We start from the raw sequence: 18,866 nt of genomic DNA on the forward strand, positions 1-18,866 counted from the left end.
TCCCTCCCTCCCTCCCTCTCGCCTTCCCAAGAAGAGTGAAAAGAGCAGCCCCTTCTAGCCCCTTACTACCTCGATGTCTCTAGCATTCGTTTAATTTTCTGAGCTTCAGTCTCCCTCCATCTAAGGTAGAACCAATTACTATGTCAAAGAATCTTTGAAAACTAAAATGAGATAATGCAGACAGACCAGGCCTATCATGACTATATTCAGTGAAAATCAATCTCCTTTTCCCTTTCCCTGTGATTCATTGACACAGTTATGCACGATGCTGTAACTGACTCATTCCTTCACCCGCCACCTGCCAGCCGGTCTGCCCTGAGACCGGGCACTGGATGCTGTGATGAAGCCCACTTTAGTTTGGGGACAAACCTCCCGATTCCTTTTGCCAACAGACCTTGTCTGAAATGCCGGCAGGGGGAGTCAGTGCTGGGGCAGGGAAGGCCTGTGGCATTAAGATGGCATTAACGTGGCCTCGGTGGAGGGTTCTGGGAGGCAGAATTGAGATGTCTGGCAGACTGAGTTTTCTTTAATGGGCAAAGCAGGACAGAGGGTGTGTGGAATGGTCAGCCCTGGCCGTGAGTGTGAGCCATGTGCACAGATGCTTGTGGAAGGGGCTGGAAGGATTAATTACACTCCCCACCTCCAGGGCGGCTCTCTTTCCTCCCATCCTGCAGGCAGGGGACCTGGAGTGGCCTTGGCCAGCACCCCGCATGTTCTCCCCTCATTTTTCTTTAGTACAGAAAAGGGGAGCCATTAAGTTATACCCACTTCGTCTCCTCGGAGTCCCGTCCCCAGAGCAAACTGCCGATTCCTCTCCAGGAAGCGGATTTTCACGTTGTAGACTCTGTTCCCATGAAACACCACCAACACGTAGGGTTCTGTGCAGGACTTCGCCGAGCAGTCTCGGACCAGGAACATGCCGTCCTGAGGAGAGGAAGAGCGATCACTCCTCAGGCTGCCAGCGGGGCTGCCCGCGTCCCACCCTGTGCTCCAGATTCCCCAACTGCTTTAGTTTCGGGTAAACTAGCTCTTTACTCGGTTGAACTCAGTGGTTATGGGATGACGGCACGTATTAGGATTCTTGTTATTTTCTGAGAAGTTGACCAGTCAGATGACACCCCTTCTTCCAGATCTTCTAGCACCCCCACCTCCTCAGCACCTGCCTCCAACCTCAGCTGCTCAGGGATGAACGCAGCAGCCTTTCTGTGGTTTATCTGCTGTCACTCCTGCAGCCTCCCGCCCCGGTCCTCGCTCCAGTCAGCCACCATCCCCCAAAGGCCCCGCCTGGCTCTGGGGTGCTGGGCATAGCTCTCCTCCTCCTCCCCTTCTCGGGTACCCCCTTCACCTGCTGGTGTCCACATATTTCCTGTCCTGCCCGATGCGCGGGTACCATCCGGAGACAGTGGGAGCCTCTGCAGGCTAGAGCAGCAGAGGCATTTAGCATGATAAGTGGGCCTCTGAATGGGGAGATGTCAACAGAGGACTAGGGTCCCCAAAAGAGATGTGGAGCTTCGAGGTCACTGAGGTCAAAGTGAGTGCAGAGGCCGTAGGAGGGGGGAGAAAATACAGCCTGGTGTGAGGGGCAGGCCAGAGCAGGGCAGGCAGGAGGGGACAGGAAAGGTCTCTAAGACAATGTCCCAGAGAGAGAAGGAAGCCAAGGCTGTGGACAGCGAGGGTCACGGTGTGGGATGGTCTGAGGGCTGAGAAGGGCACCTGACGTGGGTCAGAAATCATCAGGCTCTCCCTCGGGAAAGGCTCAGGATGAGGGCCGGGCGGAGAGGCCAAGGAGTGGAGCAGGCCTTCTGGAGGTGATCACACCAGCCTGCAGGCTCAGTTCTGTGGTCACAGGGCGTCACTTACATGATGAAAAATCTGACTGTAATTTTATAGATTATTATAAATGATCTATACAATCAGGTATTGTGTATAAATTATATTTATAATAGTTGTTACATGTATTTCTCTCTCTCTTGACTAATATCTGTATATTTATATGTGATTATAGCATATGTTACATGTAATGAATATTTATAATATGTATGTTTATATAATGCTTATAAGATGATATAACAGTGATTTTCATCTCATAGCACACATAAACTAATTGCTACAATTCTGTGGCACACCAAAAAAATATATTTTTTGCTGATCTGACAAAAAAAGTTACCGTTCACACCAGACAGCTGTTGTTATGCTGACACCATTTTAAAAATTTGATTAAGGGACAAGAGGTCTGTGCATCTGACTAAAAAGTCAGGTATTGCTTGTTTTAAAAATTCTTGTGGCACACCGGTTGAAAATTGCTGCTCTAGAATAATACTTAAAAATGTTAAATTTATAAATAAAACTATAGTGACATTCTAATGATGCTGACAGCTGAGGTTTATTGAGAATTTCCCTCAAGATACCAAGCACTCTACACACACTATTTCATTTGATCTTTACTTATAATTTGAGGAGGTGTTTTATCCCCATTTTACAGGTGAGGAAATTATGATCCAATAGCTTAAGTGAATCTCCTAATACATCACAACTCATCAATGGAAAACTTGCTCTTTAAATATTCCAGCCTCTGAGAACATCGACTGGCATGGAGAAATTTTCTGGAACTTCTTTTGCCTGAAACATTTGGCTGTAATTGAAGCCTTAAGACTCAAGCACAGAACATGACCAAAGATCAGAAAGGAAGAGGGGGCCAAGATGTGTGACCAGTCAGATGACACCCCTTCTTCCAGATCTTCTAGCTCCCCCACCTCCTCAGCACCTGCCTCCAACCTCAGCTGCTCAGGGATGAACGCAGCAGCCTTTCTGTGGTTTATCTGCTGTCACTCCTGCAGCCTCCCGCCCCGGTCCTCGCTCCAGTCAGCCACCATCCCCCAAAGGCCCCGCCTGGTTCTGGGATGCTGGGCATAGCTCTCCTCCTCCTCCTCTTCTCGGGTACCCCCTTCACCTGCCGGTGTCCACATATTTCCTGTCCTGCCCGATGCATGGGTACCATCCAGAGACAGTGGGTTTATAAACCCAAGATGGGTTTATTATCTTAAACTGTACAATGAGTTTGTCACAATGAATTCTTCCTCTCTCTCTCAAATCAAGCAATCAATTAATCAATAATATTTTAAAAAATGAATGTGTTCATTAGTGGGTGAGTTCATTAGTGATAGGACCCCAATGAATTTTAATAAAACCTAGCTCTTGGAATTGATATTATAAAATTAAATAAGATAAGTTTACATTAAGTTGCTATGGAAAACAGAATAATGCCCCTACACACAAGATGTCCATGTCCTAACTTCCAGGACCTGTGAATAGGTAGGTCACCTTTACAGGGAAAAAGGGATTTGCAGATGTCCCAGGACCTGTGAATAGGTCACCTTTACAGGGAAAAAGGGATTTGCAGATGTGATTAAGAGTCTTGAGATGGGAAATTATCCTGGATTATCTGGGTGGGTTCAATGTAATCAGAAGAATCCTTGTAGGAGGAAGGCAGCAGTGTAAGAGTCAGACAGCGGGGGAGGGGGGGCACAAGTCAAGGCTGGCTGGCAGCCCCTGGAATCTGGAAAAGGCAATGACATGGACTCTCCTCTGGAGCCTCCCAAAGGAACACAGCCCTACACCTTAATTTTAGTCCAGGGAGACCCATGTAGGAATTCGACCTCCCAAACTGTAAGAGAGTAAATTTGTCTTAGTCTACTAAGTTTGTGGTAACTGCCAGCACTGAGAAATGCAAGGTGAGGCAAGAACCACTCCATCGAAGTCCACTGCTTGCTATGTCCTCTGACCAGTGGGCAGAAAACCGTAGGCTGATGGGCCCGTCGAGGCCTTACCTTGTTCTCCTTCATCAAGGCCTCTTCCACCTCCTGGCGACTGTACTCTCCAACGTACCAATCGCTGTGCTGGGCCTCCTGCAGGACAGGTGAAATGATGACTATTTTAGGGTCAAGGGGAAGCCCTAATCGTTAATTAATGAAAATGTTCTTTTGTTCCCCTGGTACCAAATCACAGTTTGATTGACAGTAGAGATGTGGTACAAAAGTTCTATCCCTGGATCTGGACGCAGAAGAAGTAACTGCAGTGCAGGAACTGTGAAATTGGCGTGACGGAGTAACCTGCAATTCCACGCCATCTACATGAAAGGCCCTGTGCACCAGGCTCAGAGTGGGTGCTAAACCCTCATGCTCTCTACCTGCTGGAGCTTACTGAGATGGGATGGTTATTGTCTGTGGAGTCTATGCTGCCCTAGTCATCATGGGAGGGGAGGGCAGGACAGGTGTAGACAGGGAGTATCTTTAGGCCACTTGCCTAAAGCCACTTGTTTTGGATCTGCAATTTGAACCCTAGTCTGCCTGGCTTTTACCCTGTGCCATGCTCCCTTATTTATACCAACTGATTTCTTTGGATTGTAAAATCCATCATGACAGAGAGAAGAAGGGGGCAGTCAGAGAGATGCTCCATGGACCTGCAGTTCTCAAAGATCTAATATTAAACAAGCTCCTGTGTGAGTCCAGCACATTGAAGACCCCTCATCCATTGTCCCAATCCATTCCTGCAGCAACCTGACAGGTGGGCATGCCGGGCGGGGGAGGGGCTCAGGAAGTCAACGCCTGTCACCTGGTTGGCAAGTGCTTGGTCTCTTAGTCTGAGTCTGAGTCTCTGGTCCTCCCAGAGATGGATCTTCCCAATGATGGGCATGTGTGAGCCAGCTCCCCCCTAACTCCATGCCCTTGCTTCCTGCCATTCCAGGCCTGGCACAGGGGTTTGGCCAGCCAGATGTGTTTGACATTCTGTGGACACATGGCTTCAGGACTTGGCATGAGTTGGCCCTCCTGCCTGGAATCCCTCCTACTCCTCACCTCTCCTCCTACCTGGTCTGTCATTCTCTTCCATCAAGACTAGGATCAAGCTCATCTCCTATTGGAAGGGTCCTTTGGAATAAAGTCCTTTACTTTTTATTACAGTATATTGTTATAATTGTTCTATTTTATTATTAGTTGTTGCTAATCCTTGACTACCTAATTTATAATTAAGCTTCACTATAGGTATGCACGCATGTATGTATGGGAAACAACATAGTAAGTACAGGGTTCAGTACTATCTGTGGTTTCAGGCATCCACCGGGGGCTTAAAACACATCCCTGTGAATAGGGAGCACGACTATATACAAACTAAAGAATCTGGTGGAAGAGCAATATAAAATGTTATACAGCAAAACTCTTTAAAATGTTAGAACTCAATAATATTGAAAAAAAAATTAAAGTTCATCGTGATACCCCTCTGAGGCAACGATCAGTAGAGCTCTATTCAGACACCAAGGTTATCTAGAGAGACAATGCAGAGAGGCGTCTACCTCTTCATCAGACCTTGTGGGGCAAGGTCTCCTCCAGTTCATGTTTTTATAGTGAAGAGCATCTTCGCGAGGGCCGCAGCTGGCTGGAGCCTGACATCGCTGAGGAGCGTGGGACTGCGTGCTTTCTTTACGATCTGGGAAAAGTAAATGTGCATTTAAGTGCGATTTTGTTAGTGTCAGATTGCCTCCCTCCCACAAGGAGCTGGATGGGGCCTGCTGCTCCTCTCTGTGTCTGTGGCAACCTTGGTCTACATCACCATCATCTCACTCTGGGGCAACTTTGGTCTACACCACTGTTGTCTCACTCTAGACGGCAATCTTCCCTGGATTCTTTGGCTTCAGCTTTTGCCCCTTCCTCTCTAAGGCAGCCAGAGTAATCTTTAAAAAATGTAATTTTGACTTTGCTACTCCCCCTGGTAAAAATCCTTCCATGATTTCCTTTACACATGGAAGAAAACCCAAATGTTTGACATCTGTCAGTGAGACACTCAATAATCTTTCTCTTCTGATTTCTCCATCCCCCATCCTCTCCTTCATCTCCCCATCCATTGTTCCTTCCTTCCTTCCACCCACCCATACTCCATCCATCCATCCTTCCATCCGTCCATCCATCCATCCATTCCCTCATCCATTGTTCCATCCATACACCTAACTATCCATCCATCCATACACCTAACTATCCATTCATCCATCCACCCACCCATCCATCCCCCATCATCTGTTCTTTTCTGGCCATAATAAACTACAAGCCAAGCTTATTCCCAACTCAGGCAACACTATTTTTTTTTTTAAACTTGAAGAATGACATTTTGTCTTAATGGACAAAATGTCACTTTTATTTAGTTTTTTAACCTGAAAGAAAGAAGAGCAAACTGTGGTTATTCAGACTTGGGCATTTGGCAGATATTTTATTAGAAATGAACAAGGTGAGCCAGTTAATTCATGAAAAAAAAAATGGTAGTATTTTCTGCCAACTATAAATTTAGAGTTTTGAAATGCAAATTGGAATTTGGAAAAACTTGCAGCTGCTATCTTGACATAACAGCATCTCAAAAGACTTTTCTTAGTGATTTTAAACTATTTCATAATGAAGTATGTGAACATTGAAAAGATCTGCTCAGGTCTATGAATCATTATTTTCCAAGTGACTAATGTATGAAGCTATAAAATCATGTCCGGGTAAATATTTTTTTAAAAGAGAAGACAGAACAATCAATTTTAAAGTATTTAAAAAATTCCTTGAAAGGGTTTTGCTTTCATCTGGTATCTTAGCTTTAAGATACTACCACTTGTCAAGTATTCTTTTTAGTTTTATTGTTTTTTAGAAGGAGAGAGAAACATCGATTGGTTGCCTCTCATACTTGCCCTGATCAGGGGATTGAACCCACAACCTGGGCATGTGCCCTGACTGAGAATCTGCCACCTTTTAGTGTGTGGGACAATGCTCCAACCAACTGAGCCACCCAGCCAGGGCACTTGTCAAGTTTTGATGTGATATTTTCTCTATATTCTTTGATGAAAATAACATATTTTCACAGCTTATCATTTCATATCAGTAAATAATAATAAAATATGAATTTGAGGAAGTTAAGGCTATAAGAAAGGAGTGAGGTGTTATGAGGAATAGTAAATACAAGATTTGTAAATAATTTACAGAGTAGTAATTTCAAGCAAGAAATAACTGTAAAAAATTCATAAAGACTTGAGAGTAGAAAAATATGGAAATAAAATATTGGACAATAATCTATATATATAAAAGCTTAAGCAACTGAATGACCAGTCAACCAGTTGCTATGTTGTGCACTGACCACCAGGGGACAGACGCTTAACACACAGGATCGGGCTCCCTCCTGTATGGATTGGGCCTGTGGGGATTAGGCCAAAACTGGCTATACGAGATTCCCTGAGGGGTCCTGGATTGTGAGAGGGCCGAGGCCAGACCAACGGACCCCACTGGTGCATGAATCTGTGCACTGGCCCTCTAGTAGTAAATAAAATGGAAGAGCGGTAGTTAGTGTGAAGGCAGAGTTATAAACTATATAGTCTTATTCCAGTCTAGAAAATATAACCAAAGTTACAGTCTTGGTTAGTAGCTTGACAAGAACTTTGAAAGGATAGAATACTTGTTAAAATAAAATTTTAATTGAATTTATTGGGATGACTGGTTAATAAATTTATATAGGTTTCAGGTGTACAATTCATAATACATCATCTGTATATTGAATTGTGTGTTCACCACCCCAAGTTAAGTCTCCTTCCATCACCATTTAAGAATAGGATACTTTTGACACAGCAAATTTTTGAGGCAAAATACTAACTCAAACGTTAGGGAATATTTATGTGCCAGTTACCGAAGGTTAGGTTTCATGTGCATTTAGTCTGCGTCTGCCCATCAAAGAGCTGAATTCTCTCTGGGATTATTAAGAACAAAGAGTATGCCTGAGACATCGGGTGTTCTAGTTTAATAATTTCAAGGATTGTGGCTTTTTACATTGAACCTAAGAATGTTTGTTATAGGGAATTGTGTGCATTAAACTGTTTGTTGTAAGGGACTGTTGGACCACTTAAAGTTTAAATTACATTCATCACAGTACGTTAATTTTACTCACAATTTAAGGCCTTGAAAATAGGAATAATGCTAAAGATATTTCTCCTTTTAACATTTCTCCTTTTAACATTTTATTTTAAAAGTTTTCTGTATTATTTGGAAAGAGGATGTAAACTTTAGAGTTTTAAAATTCAGTCATACTTTTATTTAAGACTAGAGGCCTGGTGCACAGATTTGTGCACGGGGTGGGGGGTGTCCCTCAGCCTGGCCTGCACCCTCTCACAATCTGGGACCCCTCGGGGGATGTCCGACTGCTGGTTTCAGCCTGGATCCCCACAGGCTAGAGTGTAGCAGTGCACCAAGCTGCAGGCGGCCAGGGAGGAGCCTGAGCTGGGGCTGGGCGCTGCACCGTGCGCGCTCATCACAGCACACTATACCTGTCGCTGTTTGGTAGCACTGCAGCAAAGTGTGGAGAGGCTCCTGATGCCACTGCAGCTGCACTCGCCAGCCATGAGCCCGGCTTCTGGCTGAGCGGTGCTCTCCCTGTGGGAGCGCACTGACCACCAGGGGGCAGCTCCTGCATTGAGCGTCTGCCCTCTGGTGGTCAGTGTGCAACATAGTGACTGGTTGATTGGTCGTTCCAGTCATTCTGTCGTAACAGTCACTTAGGCATATATATATATATATGTTAAAAACCAGTGGAAGAATAGTATAACTTCCAAGAAAGAGAGAGGGGCATAAGGAAGAGATGAACCCAATATCTGGCAGGAAAAGAAACGAAAAGCCAGTGAAAAGAGGGCAAATAGGAGGCACAAAATAATATAAAGACAAATTTTAAAATATTAATAATCACAATAAATATCAAAGGTATAAACTTAGCATTTAATAATCAGATGCAAATCTTTATGTGGTGCACCTGACACTATACAAAATAATATTAAATGTAAACTGTAATAGAAAACCATTTAAAAATTGTTTTAAAAATCCCCAGAAAACAAAATTTGATGCAGATTGGTTTAAACATTCCAGTTATGGGCTAATTTCACATTTAAAATGTAATGACACAGAGAGCTCACTAATGAGAGGATGGAGAATTATGTGCCAGCTGAATTCTAACCAAGAGAAAGCTAAAAGAGCTATGATAACATTAAAAAAAGACTTTAAAAATGTATTTAAAATGTAGTGAAGCAAGACATAGAGGCATATTACTGGACTAGCCACAACTATCCTGTCAACGTGGATTGAAACAATAAGAACATCCGTGAGAGGAGAAAATAACAATCACCAGCATTTCCTATCAGTTGCGTAGCGTACACAATAGTTTCCGTGATTATGAATTTTTCATTATATTGTGGCAACTGATTTATTAAATTTCAACCCTGAGCGCTTTGCTTGAATATTTAAAAAATCCTACTTGAAGAAGAGCGTTAGGAAGCAGCAAAAACGCATTTGTAGCCTATTCAGAGAATGAGTTAAACAAAACAAAACAAGCAAGAAAACCACTTGGCCATGCAATTTCCCCCTGAAGCCCTGGTGGGTCTTTGCTTAAAGAATAAATAAAATTCGGAGCTTATAATCCACCACAATTTTTTAATTGGTTTTATTCTAAAATCATATAACTAATCTCTGAAAAATTTTCTTTGCCTAAAACACTGCATTTGTGTCTTATACCCCCATGGAATAGGACTCTTCCACTTGGGGAATGGAGGGTCACAGAAATAAAGAGGTTGAGTCAGGTAAGTGGAAGAACATTGGGGAGGACACTGTGTAGGTTATCAATGGAGTTTGAATAAAAATGATATGGGTTGCAAATTCATACTTTTATCAATAAACACTAATATTTCAAAATTCTTATATATATGAAGCTCTTAGCACTGTGCCTGACCCATATTAGTAACTCAAAAAATGCTACTGCTAATGTTAACACGATTGGGAGCACATAGCTCTAGACCTTTCTTTTGTAACTTATAATAAAAGCATTTTATTTTAACCTAGTGTCCATACATATTTATTAGCAAATTTACATACAATTTAAAAGCATCTTATAAGAAAAAAGCCGCATAGTTTAAAGAATAAAAAATGCAGACAGAAAAAGAAAATGTTGCCCGGCCAGTATGGCTCAATGGTTGAACTTTGACCTATGAAGCAGGAGGTCATGGTTCCATTCCTGATCAGGGCACATGCCCAGGTTGTGGGCTTGATCCCCAGTGTGGGGTTGTGCAGGAAGCATCCCATCAATGATTCTCTCTCATCATGGATGTTTCTATCTCCCTCTCCCTCTCCCTTCCGCTCTGAAATCAATAAAAATATATTAAAAAAATAAAATGTTAATGGACAAAAACTAAAAAGAAAAAGAAAGCAAGTCACCCACAATCCAAAACTCAGAGAGTAACTTTACTATTTTGGAATATAACCAAACCAATCGATCCTCTTCTAACAGCAAAATTATTTTTTTTTGTCCTGAGATTCATCTGCGTAGGCTTCTAATAGCTTAGCTTGAATTCATGTATCAGAGAATTGAGCCAAGGCTGTTTATCAAGTAGCAACTGAGCTATCAAGAATAACTGAACATTTCTACAATTTTTTTCTCACGTGTGAAATAAAGATGACAGTGTCTCCATGGATACAGTTGTAGATTTCACCATTCTGCAGGAAGAGGACTGCCCCCCTCACCTGAGGCACTCAAATTAAACCGGTGAGCTGTAGAGAGCCCCTGGGACTGAGAACTCTGGTAGAGCCCAGATTGCATTCACCTAATTTCTACAAGCACTGTGATTCAGAGGTGAGCCTTTATCCAGTAGAATGACCATGGCTCAGTAAGTTGATGGAGGGGCATGGCAGGTGCTTACACACTGGTTAGTTAAAGGATTGGGCTGTCTCTCTTTTGGATTTTTAGGGCCCAGCCCAATTTTGGGTGTCAATCATATGCTTGGTGGATATTTGTTGACTGAAAGAGGAATGAATGGTGTTTGAAGGTGCTGGAGGCCAAAACAATTCCCCTGTTCGTGCCAGGCTGTTTCTTTAAGCAACCTTGTTCCCTATGAGAGGCATGGAGAACAAGCTACAAGAGCCCAGTACGAATGATCTACGTTCAACCCTGGGGTGCTTAACTGGACTCATGTCTGTGAAGGCCACCCGCTCCACTAACTAATGTTCCATTCTTCAACAGTCTCTATTTTTTATTTGTGCAAGATTTTGCCTTTCAACTCTGGATTCCTCTTTAAGCTATGATTCTGCTTCCCCATCCTTGCAACATACTCTCAAAACCTGATAAGTAATGCCCTTTCTGGGCCTGTTCACCCTGGACCTTCCACCTGGATACCCAGCCTTATCATCTTCTTACACTGCCATCTGGCCTCCAGGACCACTGTCATTTGATTCCAAGGGGTTGAGCCCATGCGGTAAATCACTGCCCCCTTTAGTCACCTTCCTTTAAAAAAAATAGTCCTCTCTTGGGAAACTCTTATTAGCGGTGTGTACATCAGGAGAAATGAGTTTCCAGATTGGCTTTTCAATATAAGGCCCAGATGGCAGAGGGCAGAAGAGAGAGAAGGACATGATGGAGACTAGGGAGGAAACCCTTGGTCTAATGGAATCAATTGGGTAGGGAATCCCTGGAGAAGGAAAGGGAATACAGAAAAAAAGGAGAGATATTAAAATGTGTCTAGCAGAGGGCTGTGTGTGTGTATTAACCCTGCAAGTTAACACTAGTATTCGAATTTTATGGATGGGGAAGGGTGAAGTTCCAAGAATGAACTTGCTGAAGCTGACCCTACTATAGGGAGAGAGGCAGAATTAGGACCATGGTCAGTAGAGCGCTCAGCCTTCCCGTGGTATCAGATGGGGTCTGCTTCCTCCAGTCCTAAGCTCCTTCTTATGGCTCAACAGAGAGTGAGACTGCAGGATTAGACTTAAACACATATCTCCCTGGCAATTAGGCAGAAGAAAAAAAGAACATAACATCTAGTTTGGGCAAAATAATATTAATGTCAAAACCCATCACCACAGTAATCCTATATACTAGTAATAAAAGCCTAATATGCTGAGTGTCTGGTCTTCTGGTCGGCCATTCAACCAATCAAAGCATAATATGCTAATAATATGCTAAGGCCGCTCAATCTCTCGCTATGATGTGCACTGACCATGAGGGGCCAGACACTCCAACTGGTAGGTTAGCTTGCTGCTGGGGTCCAGCTGGTTGGGACTGAGAGAGATGGGCCGGACATGCCCTGGAGCCCTCCCACTGTCTCTCCCTGGCTGGCCAACCTCCTGTGTCCCTCCCCAGCCCCGATTGTACACCGGTGGGGTCCCTCAGCCTGGCCTTCACCCTCTTGCAATCCAGGACCCCTCAGGGAATGTTGGAGAGCTGGTTTCAGCCCGATCTGTAGGCCAGGACGAGGGACCCCACTGGTGCACGAATTTGTGCACCGGGCCTCTAGTCATTAAATATGCTGCTTCAGATCTCACCACAGAAATGTTATCCTTTTGATTTTTATCTTTACAATCAATTAGTAAGTGAGGTCAATGTTATTTTATCCATTTCTCAGATTTTCTTATGAGAAATCTGTTTTACACCCAGTGGATTGGCAAAAACTCAAAAACAACTGCTGGAGAGGATGGGGCACACCGGGCACTCATAAGCTGTCAGCGAGACTGAAGGATACACCTACTTTGTAAAATCCACCAAGTACAAGTGAAGAAAGGAATGTCCTAAGACCTATATACATTTTACGCTTAGAGAGAGAACTTAGAGTATGCACCTGGGAAAAATGTACATATTATGTATGTGGGAAGACAATATTGTTTATAACATCATAATGCTCATAAGAGAGAAAAATGCAAACCACCTAAGTGATCTTATTTAATTATAGATAAAAATTGTTATATTCACCCAATGGAATGCTACCTATCAATGAAAACAAGCTAATGCCCTTTATCCACATCCGCTCAGCAAGTCTGAGGATCACAGAGCAAAGTCATGGAGCAGGAATATTGTCATGAGAGGACTTACCCGTCTGTTTTATGGTTTCTAGGTCAAGTGCTCTTACCTCTACTCTGCATATTATGGTTGCTCATCATGAACGAAGAGCTAAGGAAAATGTTAGAAACATTAGATATGGAACAAATAGACCCATATGAGTTCTTTTCATGTCATTTCAATGAGCACAATTATGATTCTTTACTTGTTGAAGATGTGAACTTAGACTTGCCTTCTGACTACAGCCACTATAGAGAATGGCATGTGGCTGGCCGGGCTCCTATTCCATAGTAATTATTTCCCAATTGAGGGAGAGTATAGAGAGCAATTTAGTCTTCCTTGAAATGTGAGCTAGCTGAGAAAACTGTGGATTATTCTGAGAAAATCCATAAAGAAAAAGAGATTATAAAAATATGTACTAAAAGACAATGGAGAAACCAAATGGAGAAACTAATAAACACAATAATAACGATGTTGCCAAGACTGTTCACCAATGGCTCTAGTTAGCACTTTACTTAATGTTTAGCTTTACTTAACATTCAGTTTTCTGGTTCGCTTTGTATTGTGGCCAGCACCATCATTATAAGCGCTAGGTGCTACCACAGTTAAATCTAATTACATGGGGCATGCTCCACACCAGAAAGCACGCTATTTATAAAGCCTCCGGGCCAATTAACTGAAATCTAGCCCTTTTCTAGCACCCCTGAAATCAACCGAGGGCACACCTGGTTCTTGCTATCCGGTGGGAGCCTTGCTTTGTGGATAAAAGTGCTCGCAGATTATTTAACCACCGCGCTGTGTTGTAATCCCCAGTCAGACTTCTACTGACATCCAAGACTTGGACTCTGTTAACACCAGATTCCCTTACCAGGAGCCAGTGTACGGCTTTAATAAATGTCTGGGGGGAAAAGTCACCTATAGAAAAATGTCTCTGCCCTAATTTCATAGGATTTTTAAAAAGAAAATGTTGAGAGACTAAGAACATCCTCTGAGGACATTTTAGGTCTCAAATACCAAGTTTATAAGGATCGAAGCAAAAACAAACAAACAATACCCAAACAAGCAAACAAAAATAAAATAAAAACAATGATTCTTTCACTTTTAAAAGGTGTGTTAAGCCCTAGCCAGTTTGGCTCAGTGAATAGAGCATCAGCCTGCTGACTGAAGGGTCCCAGGTTTGATTCCAGTCAAGGGCAAGTACCTTGGTTGCAGGCTCTTCCCTGGTCAGGGCTCGTGCAGGAGGCAACCAATCGATGTGTTGCTCTCACATTGATGTTTCTGTCTTTCCCTCTCTCTTCCACTCTCTCAAAAAATCAGTAGAAAAATATCATTGGGTGAGGATAAAAAAAAGAAAAGAAAAGAAAAAAAGGTGTGTTGAGTACCTATTGGGCACATGGCATGTTTCGAGGAATGTAACATGAGTAGGACAAGGCCTCTGCCCTGAAGCCGCTCCATTTGGGGAGGGAAGACATTGTATCATAATCACAAGTGGGCTGAGTGCTGGGACAGGTGTGTGCACAGCAGGAGTCCCTGCGGTAGCCTTAACCCAGACAAAATCACTTTGGGTCTCAGGAAAGCCTTCCTGGGAGATGTGCTAACCAAGCTGACTTCTGAAAGATAAATAGGAGACGGTGATGAGGGAGGGTGTTGTTCCAGGCAGAGGGAACAGCAGGTGCAAAGGCTCGGGGGCAAGGAAACATGGCTTATTCTGCAACAGACCAGAACTCAGTTCCTTCTGGATAGAAGGTGAGGCATGGGGATGGTAAGTATCATTAAGTGGCTACTGCAAGAGTCCAAGCGAGATTGAAGGTGGCTGGCCCCTGTTGGGAGCTGGGAACATGAGGAGACATGGATAGACTTAAGACATGTTTTGGAGATAGAACTTGGGGAGGTGGAAATGGAAGAGTGAAGATGGGGAAGAGAACGCATCATTTACTGGGGAGAGAACGTTTGTGGGAGGATACCGTTGGTTTGGGAATGAAAGTAGAAATGAAGAGATCCATTTCAACGTATGAGTTTGAGGTGCCTGTCACCTATTTAAGGAAAACTGCCTGTTGGGTCTGGAACTAAGAAGGGTGATTGTGGCTGAAGATAGAGATTTAGGAATTACCAGCATAGGGATGACATCAGCACTGTGGGGTGGCTGACACTGCCAGGGGTGGGCAAACTTTTTGACTCGAGGGCCACAATGGGTTCTTAAACTGGACCGGAGGGCCGGAACAAAAGCATGGATGGAGTGTTTGTGTGAACTAATATAAATTCAAAGTAAACATCATTACATAAAAGGGTACGGTCTTTTTTTTTTTTTAGTTTTATTCATTTCAAACGGATCCGGCCCGCGGGCTGTAGTTTGCCCACGGCTGGCTAGGCTCTTAGTGAGAGAAGCCAGGACCTCCGATGGACCCGAAGGGATCCCAGCACTTGGAGGTCAGCTTGGGAAAAAGTCCAACCAGGGGGCCCAGAAGAAGAAGCCAGTTAATAGAGGAAGGGAAATCAGGAGACTTTGTTCAACTAATTAAACAAAGAAACAAAAGAAGCCAAACCACACCAAACAACTACTACAGATCTGAGTGCCAATGAGAGCTCATTATCTTTTCACAACAATATGAGGATTTTATTTTCCTTTTAGAAAATTACATTAAGAGAGGGTGTTTATAGTGTGCTATGGGCAAGAATTTTGTGCCAGGTTGGGCCTTAAACAGAAACAGCCTAACAAGAATTAGGAAGCCAGAGTTCTAACACCCACAGGTCAGAGACTGAGAACAAAGCCACTGAAGGTGTGAGACAGGACAAGACAGGAAAGTGAGGGAGGGGAAGACGTGGGGGTGGCGGTCACCCTGATGGACAGGACCTGGCCGTGACAATGAGAGCGCACACGTACCAGGTACTTGCAACAGGCCTGGCTCTGCTCTCAGCTTTGCGTGCGAGGTGAGTGATGTTGCCCAGCGTCACGTGGTTCGCTGGTGGTGGAGCGAGGCAGCCTGATCCCAGTGAATTCCTCCTCCTAACCACTGCTCCACTCCACCACAAACAGGGTGACTCCCTGTAAGTATCTACTAGGTACAGTGACAGCATCTTCACCCTGGACAAGCCCCTGGGGAAGTCAGGATTCATGGGCTACGGTTTTAGAGTTGTCAGTATAGACATCACGGGCTGCTGAACGTGAAGCTGGACTTGACTTCAATGGGAAAGGGCCTCAGATTCTCTGGGCCTCATTTATTCACTCTGGGAAATGGGTCAGAACTGTCGCCTGGATTCAGTGGCTTTAAGCTGGGGTCTGAGGAATAGAGAGAAGTTTTCCAAGTCTGGAGAGAGTGGAGAGGGGGCGCTATGGAGGGAAGGGCTACAGGCAGAGAAATAGTGTGCGCGAATGTCCTGCGGTAGGTGACAGTGGAGAGTGGGAAAGTGGGTGAGGGGCATGAACGGAGGCTGAAGCCACTGGTCAGACCAGGGCGATAGGGCCTCTAGCACTAATTTTGGAGGCCCTGGGTTTTGTTTTAAGGAAGCCACCACTAATATACAGTGTCTTCCAGCCTGAGCCCTTGCTTCCTTGACTGTTTAGTTGGGATGACAATTGTTATAATAACCTGATCAGGAAAGTATTTAATCAGAAAATGGTCTCTTTAAGTCCTAGCCATCTGTAAAGTGAAATTCAAAAGTAACTGAGTCTAGTTAGAAAAGCCCACTTCTCTCCCTGGAGTAGTTAGCATCTGTCCCAGTTAATCTGACCTAGTTAGTACTCAGGTCTTTGAGTCCGCCACACTTCTCTAGCCTCACTCGGAGAAGTACACAGCACGGGAAGGATGTCGCTGTTAGCTTCAATAACAGCTGTGGCTCCGGACTTCCTTTCTTATCAAAGGCCCAGGACTTCCCGTGTCTGAGGAAGCCTTGGCGAGTCATTATCCTACACAACACATGCCCTGACCCCCAAGCCGGGACCCAACCAGGCGTTCCTGGCTCCTTACCTGGCGACAGCAAGAGGGATTTCTGGAGCATTTGGGTTTTGGTTCCCATGAGAGGATTCCGGCTTTGTCGGGGGATGAGGAGCTGTAGAGAGGAGTCACATCATTTCAGGATGCAAAAGGAAAATGACTCGAGACCATTTGAGGCCCATTGGAACGGCTATAATTTCATCCAGTAATCTCGGGTGATCTACTTTCTAACCTCTAATCTACTGGTGGTGGCCAGCAGCAACCCACGTATTCCACACTGACCCTGGCTCCTGGGAGTGGCTTCTCCTTGAGGCTATAAAATTGAAATATTGAATCTTCAATACTGTGATGGAGAACACTGAATCTGGAACTCATCATTGAACTTCCCAAAACATAGAATGTTATGCTGGGAGGTGTTGGTGTGGAAGAGAACTGAAGTGGAATTCTGATTCAAACGAAGACTTACATAGAAACATAAACAAAAAGGTGAAATCCAAGAAGCCGGCCTGTGTGGCTCAGTGGTTGAGTGTTGACCCATGTACCAAGAGGTCACCGGTTCGATTCCCGGTCAGGGCTCATGCCTGGGTTGTGGGCCCAATACCCGGTGGGGTGTATGTAGGAGGCAGCCGATTGATGCTGTTTCTCTCTCATCAGTGTTTCTATCTCTCTCTCCCTCTCTCTTAAAAATCAACAAAAACATATTTTTTTTAAAAAGATTAAATTCAAGAACTGTTTTGAGCAATGTAGGGCACGGGGATGCTCAGTGCTGGCCCACCCCCTAAATTCTCATGCCCTGTGCCAGGGCAGGCGAGCCCCAGGAGACTGGTGTAGACCAGTAGTTCCTAGCCTGCTGTGTAGGCATGCCTTTTCTCAGAATGTCCCCCTTGATCGTCAAGTTTTGAACAGTTCTGCCAACCAGATGAACTGGAGTTATTTAGTAATCACATAGGCCAATGCTGTTATTGCTTTTTATTTCCTTCTCATCGTGAATAGATTTTAATCAGCCATCAGAAGTACCAAGGGCAAACAATACCGCCCTGGTATGAAACCCCATAAAACTCAATTTCAGCTGTAGTCATAAAGTTAAGGAAGCATACAGACACCTCCGTGTCTTCATTGGGGTTGTGACTCTGTGCTCTGTCCAAGGTTGATCACCGAATGGACACTGTTGATTGAGGGACTGTGATTACTTGGAATGTGATTGGAGTCAGTGACTGGCCCACTAGCTGCACATCCTATAAAAGTGCTTTGTGTCATCAGCAGCCACCCAGAGTGCCTGCCCCTTGGGAGCTGAACACGGTCGCACTGTTGCACTGACCATCGTTGGAACCCAAGGCAATGACCCCTGAACTTTCAGTCAGGATGCTGAGCTTCAGTGCGGGAAAGGGCTCAGTTTCCTTTCGGTTTTGAATTTTTTTAGATCGCCAACAGGCCCCCCTCCTCCATCAGAGGCCTTGGGCATCTGCAAACCCAGATGAGGCCTCGCTTAAGGCTAACGTCCTCAGTATAAGGAACAGCACACTGGAGACCCACGGAGGCCTGCGGCCCATCCAGAACCACCGTGGGTCGGTGGTGGCCCCTGTTGCTTTGTGATCGCGCTTCCTGCGTGAACTCTTTGGGCGAGGCTCAGCCCTTGGCTCTGGAGGTAATTCTTCATTCTGAGTGAATGGCGAACAGCACTTCACAGGTGGACATGAGGTTCTTACCTACTTCGCATCCTGCCAGCTGGCGAGCGAGTGATGGATTGCCTGCTTCACAGCAGTGACCCTGATGGTGTGTGTGTGTGTGTGTGTGTGTGTGTGTGTGTGTGTGTGTATGCGCTCAAATGAGGTGTAGGTGTGTGTTCATGGGTGACATCAAAGAGGGAGAGGCCAAGAGCAGTGGGCCAGCAATGTCTTCCCAAATTGGCTGGGGGTGGCCTGTGCCTCCTGTCAGCAGCCTGCGCTGAAGAAAGACCACGAGCCCAGCCCCAATTTAAATCACCCGTTTAGGCCAGAGCATTCTTCAACAGACAGACACGAAGTCCTGGGTCCATCTGGGTCACGTTTCCTGCCCCTCTCC

General features: G+C 44.7%; 1 protein-coding gene across 1 annotated transcript in view; it reads right to left on the reverse strand.

Annotated features, from left to right (window-relative positions):
• Positions 1 to 18,866, reverse strand: part of CLNK (cytokine-dependent hematopoietic cell linker) — a 185,571-nt gene that overhangs the window by 6,847 nt on the left and 159,858 nt on the right. The window contains exons 15-19 of the mRNA XM_014539628.1: positions 16,839 to 16,920; positions 12,944 to 12,984; positions 5,348 to 5,481; positions 3,828 to 3,905; positions 769 to 924 (exon numbers count right to left, since the gene is read on the reverse strand). Coding sequence (XP_014395114.1) covers positions 769 to 924; positions 3,828 to 3,905; positions 5,348 to 5,481; positions 12,944 to 12,984; positions 16,839 to 16,920 — 491 coding nt within the window. The remainder of the gene's footprint in view (positions 1 to 768; positions 925 to 3,827; positions 3,906 to 5,347; positions 5,482 to 12,943; positions 12,985 to 16,838; positions 16,921 to 18,866) is intronic.

Source organism: Myotis brandtii, unplaced genomic scaffold (genome assembly GCF_000412655.1).
Source record: "Myotis brandtii unplaced genomic scaffold, ASM41265v1 scaffold223, whole genome shotgun sequence".
Lineage (NCBI taxonomy): Eukaryota > Metazoa > Chordata > Mammalia > Chiroptera > Vespertilionidae > Myotis > Myotis brandtii.